Genomic DNA, 10,684 nt, shown 5'->3' with positions numbered 1-10,684 from the left:
TTTTGTTAAATATGCCCTTTAATATTTTTTTACAAAACCGTTATATAGTAAGTATACGTACAAAACTGTCTTTGACAATAAAGTTTAGCACTGAATGAGTTTTTGAGTATATATAGATATCTGTAAAATTATTGCAAAATATTAAATGTTCATTATTTAGACTCCTAAATATTATATTATGGGGCTCTATAGTTGGGGCTAACTTGCAATCATCTTGTCCGTACGTTTGTCCAACAATTTTTTTCGTCCGTATTTTTCTCAGAAAAATCTCCACAGAATGACTTAGTCTGCAGCTTGACAGTGATGAGTTGCAACGTGTGATCACTTTAGATACCTACTCCGTGTTTGTCTGACTTTAAAATCTTCAATATGTAGAATGAACTTAAAAATTGATATCACATATTTCCCCAATACCATTGAACAAAATGATTTAATATTTGATCTGAAGTTCAACAGAGATCAGTTGTAGTGTGCTTTCGATTTTCGGATCTGCTAGACACATAGTTCCAGTTTTCCGATACTTTAGATTATGAGTGGATGTATGCTTATTACGACAACGCGTGCATTCTTGTTCAAATTCCATTAGTTCTTAACAAATGTCGGGTGTTGTTCAACAAATGAAAGAAATTCGGAAATTGGCTCTGCCTCTTAATTGCACTGGCAAATTTGTCATATTTTCCATTTAACCGTAATCCAAAATCTAATGTCAAACATAGTTCTGTAGGCGGACAGAATTCGTCTGAAGATTCAAGCAGCGCTGAACTCCGAATTGTCTTATTTAATGCTTACTTTGTCTCTCTTTTGATCTATAAATTTGCCGACATGGTAATTATAATAGGCTTTTATACAAAAAGAATTTTGTAGTATTTTTCATATGCCGGATTATGATAGTATCAAGAGCGGATGTTTATATATTAAACAATTTTAAGTGCAATGAAGGGGAGGTTTTAATGAGAATTACATCAAATTAAACTCTAGGATATACATGCCAAGATTATTCAAAATCGTAACGCGAAGTTCTATGAAATTATTTTGTTTACGAATTTGGCGTTCAAGTGTGAAGGTCTTGGTCAACAAGAAAAAAACATGTTATTTTAGTTCACCCCGATGTCATGGACTTCAGTATCGCTAATTGTTTTGACTCCACAACCCATCACGGTAAATCAGATTAAAAAAATAAACGTACTTTTAAGTTCAGATAACTGTGAACAGGTGCGAGCGGAACAGGATACCAGGGTATACTGACCCCTACACCCTTCAAATATTTCAAGTCGGTACAAGTGATCTTTGTGGAGGCGTAGGTACTGATGAATGATAAGAACTTCATTTAACTTGATAGAGTCAAGTGCAAGTATTTCCCCTACGATCTTAATTTAAAAATGCATTTAGTTTATTATCTTAATGATGTTGACGTTACGTGAAATTGTTCATGCCACAATTCGTCAAATATAGTGTATGTTTTATGCAGATGTCACAGCTTTGCTCAATTTCGAATGCGCTTTTGACAAAGTGTACAGTCTTTACAACAAAACACCAGCAGAAAGTAAATATACCAAAAAAAAATTTTAGTTTCTGGGTGCTTAAAACAAACGAAGGTTGGATATATGACCCTCATACAAAATCTCCCGCTATTTCAAGTAATTACAGCGTAAAATGTGTACAGAAATGTTTGAAGGATAGAAATTTCATGCTTAATCTACTATAAAATTACAACACATTTAAGCAATCTTTTAGGTATACTTGACTTGATGGCATCCTTTCATTCATTATAGTTTGTTGATATGATAACGTTACTTTTTAGGTTTTTTTTATCCACTGGGAGTGAGTGGTAAACTACAATCACCTTGTTCGTCCGTCCGTAACCGTATTGTTAAATATTCTTCAGTGCCTGTATTAGGAAAAACTTGGTATTTGGTCTGGAACTTTATGCTTTGAGTTGTACCGTGTAAGCAATATTTAATATCTATCGGAGAGGATTATACTTTTATTTTTTTATTGTACCTTCTTATATAAAAATTAAAAAAAGATGTGGTATGAATGCCGTTGAGACAACTATTCACCAGAGACAATTATCCACCAAAGACCAAATGACGTAGATTTGGGCAACCATACATCACCGTACGGCCTTCGACAATGAGCAAATCCCATACCGCAGAGCAAGCTATAAAAGGTCCCGACATGACCAAATGAACAATGAAACGTGAAAACAAAGGCCTGATTTATGTACAAAAAAAATCATGAAAAACAAAGTTGATATGGATTATTTTGTCAATGCCCTAGTGTCAATGTATAAAACCGAGAGCGGTATACCGTTCGTAAATTGATTGTAAATGAAAGTTATACACAGTTATATACCGAAGAAAGAAGGCTCGACGATCCTGTAAATTGCAAGACTTATTATATTAAAAAAGGGACTATTTTGATATGAAATTCATGCAAAATCCAGAACAATTTCCCAAAATACCATGACATTTGTGAATGATTATGCGAGAGAACGAAACCTCAAATAGGACTTCAATCTTTTTTTCTCGAAATGATGACAACGAGCGATTCATGCACTGATCGCTCTGTTCAATTTTAAGTTATAGAATCTACATTTACTCTGCTGCAAGGAGTTAGGTGTGTTGGTCAATTTGAGACATTTCGGTTTTTGAGATACCAAGCATCAGATAGTATTTCTTTTTTTTTACGCTTAATATCGAACAACAACCGAGTGTTGTACATTCCATTGATTTGTATCGTGCATAGAATTGACACAACACCATCGGTTACGGAAATGGACTATTCCGTGCCTAGAATTGACACAACACCATCGGTTACGGAAATGGACTATTCCGTGCCTAGAATTGACACAACACCATCGGTTACGGAAATGGACTATTCCGTGCCTAGAATTGACACAACACCATCGGTTACGGAAATGGACTACCCGTGCCTAACACCATCGGTTACGGAAATGGACTATTCAAGAAAGAACCTTTCAAAAAAGTCGTCACTGGAAACGTTTTAATCAATCAAACTGGAGTCTTCTTATTAGAAATTGTTGTAAACATATGTATATATATATATACACTGTTCAGGCGTTATTTGACTGGTATACCGTTTGTTTTATTTGACACAAACAGGCTGTTTTAATTTTTAAAGAACTTTGTAATGGTTTATATATAGGTTAACGATATTTTTTTCACCAACAAGAGGTTGTTTTGGAACAATTAAGTTCATTCCCTAAAGACGAACATGCTAGCTGAATTCATTTCATAAAAAGATAGAGTCGTACGCTCAGTCTACCATTTTGTTTAGTTTGTACAGTCATTTGCATAAACAGATAGAGTCGTACGCTCAGTCTACCATTTTGTTTAGTTTGTACAGTCATTTGCATAAACAGATAGAGTCGTACGCTCAGTCTACCATTTTGTTTAGTTTGTACAGTCATTTGCACAAACAGATAGAGTCGTACGCTCAGTCTACCATTTTGTTTAGTTTGTAAAGGTCATTTGCATAAACAAGAAGCTTGGTTTTGTTGGTTTGATAATTGTACGCCGCAGGTAGGCGATTAAATCCGGGTACTTTCATATTCTTCACCCAGTAACAAAAATATAAAAGTGGCGATAAGCACCACCAAACTATTATCTACTCCATGTTCTCATGCTTTTATATGTATAAATCAAAAGCCTGTGATACACTGGCTGTCCTTTGCTGCATACTATCTGCCATATAATTGATTTCAGCATACATCAAGTTGTTGGTTTACTCGTTTGAACAGTTTACATTTTGTCATCCTGGACATTTTTATAGCTGTAATAAACGGTATTGGTTTTGCTCATTGTTGAAGGTCGTATGGTGTCCAGAAGTTTTTCACATCTTTAACGTTTGCTCTTTGGGTGGATAGTTGTCTTATTGGCAATTATACCACATCTTATATTTATATAATAACCCTTTGTCAAATGACCCTATGTTTACAAAATATCGAAGGTAAATAATTACAGATCATTGCGCGTTGTTGAACCTTTCGTTATTTGTGTCCTATTACCCATCATTTATTCATCTTCCGAGATCGGTTTCACTGAGTGAAATATCTTCTAATCATTTATGAACAGTAAAAATTAGAACCTCGTTCAATGTTACCTTGAGATGAGTGGCAAAATAAACAATATAATTGACGATTTAAATCGCAATGCAATGCGACATGTAATGTCATATCTTATTGGATGACGTCTGTCGTCAATCATATCATTGACCGACGGAGTCCTTGTCAACAACGCTGCGTAATCAGGGACGTTTTCGAAATATTTCAAATGTAAAATAATGAACATTTGTTAGTTGGAATAACATTACTGTATTTAAAAAAATGTCACTATCAATTTTTGGATTTGATGGTCGTACATATTCGTTTTACATGTGGTCCTAGTAAAACATCATTTGTAATCGTCAACTAATTGGAACTTTTCAAATACGGTACTGTTATTCCTAAAATAAATTTCCAGTGGTATTTTTAGACGCAATGTATAATTGGAAAATCTATTATCGCAACATATTATGTTCATTTGTTATATTCTCGAAGCTGATATATCATTTTTTTTTCTAGTACGAAATGTCATTTGTGTGTTCATACATTTCTATCATGTAAAGCAAGTTCCTAAGTGTACACACAGAATGAATAACTATAATAGATAAAGGGGGAGTGCCAAGAAATTAAAAATAGCTTGGATAGTTGTCAGAAATCTATGTTTAAATTGATTAAGTATTTTGCAGTGTTTAACATATATATCAAACAATAATTATCACATTTTATTACAAAAATACAGTAAATAAATAAGTCAAAAATAACAATGGAGTAAAAAAACTATCACTGAAGTACGCCCTTCATTGTTTATGTGGAATTTCACAGTAGCTGCTCTCGTAAATGCAGGATCCCTGCTCCTGTCTCCGATTCATAGAATCAAATGGACTCCGTGTCCGTTTTATATTCCGCCATGATGACGTTCGTCGTCGTACATTTCAAATGTACATTTTGGTTTGTGTGACATCAAGTCGGACAATGGTCAATGTCATGAAATTTAACCTGTTCATCTAGTTTGTGTATTCTGCAAAAAAAAAAACGAAAATATAAAAACATTGATATAACGAGTTGCAGAAGGACGTCTTGAAATTGAGAAAATTAATAATTAATAATAATAGTACTGTGTTAATAGATTCCTTCGTCAATTAGGAATTTGACGGTCTCAGCTGCGGTAAAAGAAATGCAAAGACCGTGAAGTAACACATAACTGAAACGATGATAGATCAGATTAATATCTCTGTCTCGGTTAACAATGTTTTTTTCTCGAGCCATCACCCATTTACTCATTAGAACTATCACCCTCTCAGCTATGTGCCATTTATAACTTCTGTAAAATACATATTCCTAATATGGTATATGGGATATTTAACTTTATCAAGTAATTGACGACTCGAACTGTGTGCGATGTCCCCTTGCCTTGTTTTTTTTTTTTGGGGGGGGGGGGAGGGGGGGCGGGTTGTGTGTGTGTGTGTGTTTTTTTTTTATTTATTTATGTACTTTTTTTTTACATGATCTAAAAACTAAACTCACCTAACTTACAAATCTTATTCTCTGTTTTCTTTGCTGCTTCTTTGATTTTCTTCTATTACAAGTATTTTTACATTGACTTCTCCTCTTAAAACTGTTTCCTGTGTAATGACAACCTCTTGACTTAACACAGCGTCCTTTTCGACTATCAAAATGCCACACTCGTCTTTGTCTCGTGCACTGTGTACTGTCAGGTGGCGTAAGTGTACATATTTTATTCCGTATTTTTAGACTGTGTAATTCTGAGGATAATAAATATATCGTGCTTTTCATATGCATACTGGTAATTACAATATTAAACATTTATTTAGTTTTTAAAGCATGTGTAATAAAATGTCTTTATTTTTCTGTCTCTCGATCCTTATATGAGCGAAAAAGGTGATGGTGATAGTGTTTATTGCTATCTAAATCTACTCATATAATGATTGGTATCCAATATAGTATTTGTGTGATCATTCGAGAGATAAAAACAGTCATATTATATATGAGAGTGCATTAAATGGTTGTTTTTGTTGACCACTGGTCTAAAAAGGTGTGAACTATCTTATAAGTAAATAGAAACATCTGTCAAGAGTTGTTGAAAACAAATATTTCATTAAATTGTTACGTTCCTAGTTTGGCCTAGGGTGTTTATTTCTATACAAGGGCAATGTTTATCATGTTTACGGATGATAACTCCATCTCAACAGTTGTATAAACATAAATGACGAAGCACTGGGTCAGAATTGATTTGTCATTCTATCGTATATGTTTATCAAATGATTAAAAGGGGGTGTAATTTGCATTCTTTCCTCGTTTGTCAATACACCGATCAGCTTTCAAGTGATAGATTACCATCCCCTCCCCATCACTAATCATATATGTACATGTCCCCTGGATTCCTGTTTCTGGTTCCCTTTTAAGGCAGTTGGTACGGTGTCACTTGTCTCTGGTAAAAATATATCTACATACCTTTACATATTTTTAACACAGACAAGTTAGTTGATCTAATTTTGTTTGATTTGCGTCTAGACGCAAATATTTCATGCATATTCAGGACGAACCTTTTTTCTTATAACATTTTGTATGGAAATTTCTAATTACTTTTAAAGAAATAGCGATATAAAGTTCCAAATGGCGTATTTTCTCACGACTGGATTTATATAGCAATTCATAAGCGGACCCAAAAGTGGACTGGGGACGAGGCCGGAACATATCTTTTACAGTGGGCTCCTCAAGGATCCCTTCCCCCATTTTGAAAGTCCTGGATCCGCAACACTGGGCACACAGAATAGACTGACGAGATTGCAATGCGACAATGCAAACGTTAACCCATCAAAGGTCTAAACAAAATGTTATCTCGTATGAGTAACGGAAATTCTTCTTCTTTTTTGCCCTATGTATTTTTCTTTGTGTCAATCGCACAAGTAATTTCAACCCACTATCTTGCATTTTAGAAGTGAAGATCTGCATACATGTCATGCTCGATGTTCACTACATCATGTACATGATATCATAGACTACTCATTCATACTATTATATTCCTGACATGACACACTTCCCACGCAAGTTTCTTTGTACTTTTGATAAAAAATGACAAAGAGCTTCCCCAAACATTAGTGTTAAACAACATTTACAAGACTAAATAACTTCCTATTAGCATACGAATTTGAATATTGTAATTGATATGACGCAGAAGGTACGGCTCATTGTATGGAATACTGAAACTTGTCAAAATCGGAAAAGCCTGTGGCTACGGCTGCCCTCCACAACCCGGCGTTCCTAAGGAGCCAGAATGTGTAAATTATGTCACTTACGGTCTAAAAGGGTTTTAAATGACCACCTATTGAATTTGCAATCGGCATACTAGTAAAAAAAAGCATTATCTGGTTTATGGGGCGGAATTGAACCTTAGACTCAACTTTTTCTCCAAAACCCAAAACTTTGTGTCTATAGAGATGACTCTGAAAAGGAGCTTCCAAATGTCTTGAAGGCAATACTGAGGCAACCATGACTATAAATAAAGGAATTGTGTAAAATCCAATGTACAGTAATATTATGCATACCTATGGAATTGTCTTTTTTCATACATGATCTTTTACAATCTTTTCTTCTGCCGAAGAAGTCACCTGTTTGGTGACACCCTTTAAAACGAACACAAGCGTCTTTTAAACCATCATAATAATATCCCTTTTGTTTACGATCACAGCTATATCTACTGTTTATGGAAGGCTGTCGGGAACATAAATTTGTCACACTTGTGTCACTGCTATCCCTCTGTAGTTCGTAATACACTTCATTTTTGTATTTGTTTAATCTATATCTGTTCAGTTTTTGTAGCTTCTTCCGTCTTTGATTGGAAACTGAAATAAATTATGTAATAATATTAGTGACGTAAGTAAATAAAGTATGTTTGGAACACTTTATTATTGTTACACTTAATTTAAAGATACCGTTGCCGATTGACGATCTGAATGTAATAAAATATCATAACAATGTACTCTCTGCTGGATGAGATTTAACAGTTTTTTGGTCCATAGAATAGTCCATATTGACCGACAGTTGTCTTATGGAGCTAGCTCATGTATTTGTGAAATGCCCTTCAACAATGAGCAAAACCCATACCGTATAGTAAGTTATAAAATGCTCTGAGATGACAAAACGTGAAACAATATAAACGAGAGCGAGAAAACCACTCGTTTCAATTGTAATTTTATACGTTATGTATTTCATTTCAAATGAGTTTTAAGATTATTTGATACATCACTGAAAGTGACAAAATTGTGACTTTGTATTATTATACGACAGATTAAAGTCGAAATGTTGTACCCTAACGGAGACTATAACTCTCTGTTGTTGTCTTGTGACTTTATATTATTATACGACAGATTATTGTCAAAATGTTGTACCCTAACGGAGACTATAACTCTCTGTTGTTGTCGTGAGATTTTAGTAGATGCTTCGTTAATAGTAATCGGTATCTGTGCGCTGGAAACTAGTGTCAATATGGACTTTAAAAATAAACTAAGGTCAATCATAGATGTATAAACCCATCTATGGGTCAATGTACTGATGTACTGATTCCTACGGAGTTTATGGGAAAGTTTTCTTTATAAGCATCAATCCAAATAAATTAGTTTTTCACATTAAATGTAGTAGTTACCAATTGATGATCGATAAACATTTTCCTTTGGTGTCTTAGCAACCATAGTAGAACTGACGCCTTAATGTACCATGGACCTAGTACGTAATACTATTAATCAATGTGAAATAAAATAGATTTTCAAGCAGTCCATTTCTTTACTTAGAAGAAACGAGACCAACGCCTTTTTTACGCTAATCAATAGATATTACAACAATAAAATTGATATCAGAACTTTGTAGATAATCATTCTAAATTTTTCTGATTTTCTATTTTTGACATTCCTAACGTTTTCTCTCATGGCCCGTATTAACGTGAACTGACGTATATCCCAAATATTTACCACTGGACGTTAAGCAATGTCACAGTTTTACACATAATGAAAGTTATTACGAAATAATGGAAAGCTCGACGAGCTTGTTAATGTTATAGGCTTCAATAATATATGAAAAACATTTTTAAATTTGAAAATATAAAAAAACAGAAATATCCTCTCCTGAGACTAAAGTTACCTGTTCTGCACGTTGCCTCGTATTTACATTGACCATGGACACAAAATTGGTCTGTCCTACGTACGACACATTTTGTTCCTTCAAACGGGCAATAAATATGCTGAAGAGAAATAAAGAAGATAGTAAGACATAGACAGATATGACTTGACATAAAGTTCCTAAAGATTAACTCGTCATCATTTCTGATTTGAAAATTGATCGACAATTTACGTGTTAAGTGAGTTAAAACTTGATATCGTTTTCCTACACACCTGCCAGATAATTACAATTCTACATAAAAATCACTGCCAAATGCCGCCAGTGTCATAATTATCCTATTAAAGCTATTTTATGTGAAATAGAATAGCTGTAATTATCAATTAATATAAACATTCCTGGGCGAATTGATAAAAGTATTCGACGTATTTTACAGGTAAGATGCTAATCCCATCATTAACCCAGACCAATATTTTGTAAACAATTTTAATTTTCCTTGACATAATAGCTAAATTTGACAGAGTAATAAAGTGTGGGTGTAGTGATTGGAAAGTATCCAGCGAAAACATGTGATTCAAACAAAGTAAGGTCAAGGCCTTTAAAAAAAATCAAGGCCATTGGTTGATACAGTGCAAACTGACATTTTTTTGTTTATTTTCATCCAGAATGTCCATTATGTCCATTTCATATGGTTTAAATGACATATCTACTTTCTCTCCATCTGTTTGGTGACAAGGGTTTATAAGAATTGATGAAACTGTTGATTCTAAAGCCTGTTAACATGAGGTCAAGGACTTACCGCGCACGGGTCTAAACATTGACACATAGTGTTTCCCTCTACATCAGCTTCGTAACCGTATTTACATTTCTTTGCACAAGGTCTTTCTGCAGTGTCCCAGATTCCATTTTTAGGTCTAATATCAATCACCAGAGAACTCGCACAACCTCTTATCAGTAACTGTACAAAGAAAACATTCATTTATTTGGGAGAAAGTTTTGATAAAACTTAAAAGGTGTCAGAAGTGTCAATGTTCCCCACACAGTTTAATCTTGTTTTTATTTACAAAACGAGAATAACAGTCCAACATTAAGTGTCCACCCTGGGTGTTGTAGCGAAAAACAATCAAAGAATTTTATTATTTTAACTAATGTACTATTACGTAATACATGAATTCCTTTTAATTGAATAATTCTACAGGAAAAATATTTAATACATATAAGCCAGTTGTGCGAAAATTTTAAATCAATACAGATTTCAATAAATTTTTATGCTTAGTTATTTTAGAAATTTATTTGTTTACTATAATTTTGTTATGTGTAAAATAATGTACTCACTGTTAAAGAATAAATTCCCAATACAGACTGAATAACATCCATTCTTGTGAACATTTTTCGTCAACATTGGCAGATTTTTTCGGTGCAGTTATTTATATACGTCCTAACATTACGCACATATTTTTTTACTTCGCTAAGAATGCGGAGGTCACG

General features: G+C 33.8%; 1 protein-coding gene across 2 annotated transcripts; it reads right to left on the bottom strand.

Moving 5' to 3' along the window:
* Window positions 1-4,774: 4,774 nt before the first annotated feature.
* LOC127739287 (uncharacterized) lies at window positions 4,775-10,684 on the bottom strand. Of its 2 annotated transcripts, none has more exons than XM_052250952.1 (6): window positions 10,532-10,684; window positions 9,996-10,154; window positions 9,221-9,320; window positions 7,633-7,929; window positions 5,591-5,829; window positions 4,775-5,084 (listed from the first exon to the last, which is right to left on the bottom strand). In XM_052250952.1, exons 1-5 carry the CDS (start codon window positions 10,583-10,585, stop codon window positions 5,591-5,593), a joined length of 849 nt encoding a protein of 282 aa, XP_052106912.1. In that variant the 5' UTR covers window positions 10,586-10,684; the 3' UTR covers window positions 4,775-5,084. The 2 variants fall into 2 exon arrangements, with proteins under 2 accessions (XP_052106912.1, XP_052106911.1); XM_052250951.1 differs by having other exon boundaries at window positions 5,600-5,829.

Source organism: Mytilus californianus, unplaced genomic scaffold, assembly GCF_021869535.1.
Source record: "Mytilus californianus isolate M0D057914Y unplaced genomic scaffold, xbMytCali1.0.p SCAF_4, whole genome shotgun sequence".
Taxonomy (NCBI): Eukaryota; Metazoa; Mollusca; class Bivalvia; order Mytilida; family Mytilidae; genus Mytilus; species Mytilus californianus.
Note: the sequence above shows the minus strand (reverse complement) of the source record. Positions and strands in the feature narration are given on the sequence as shown.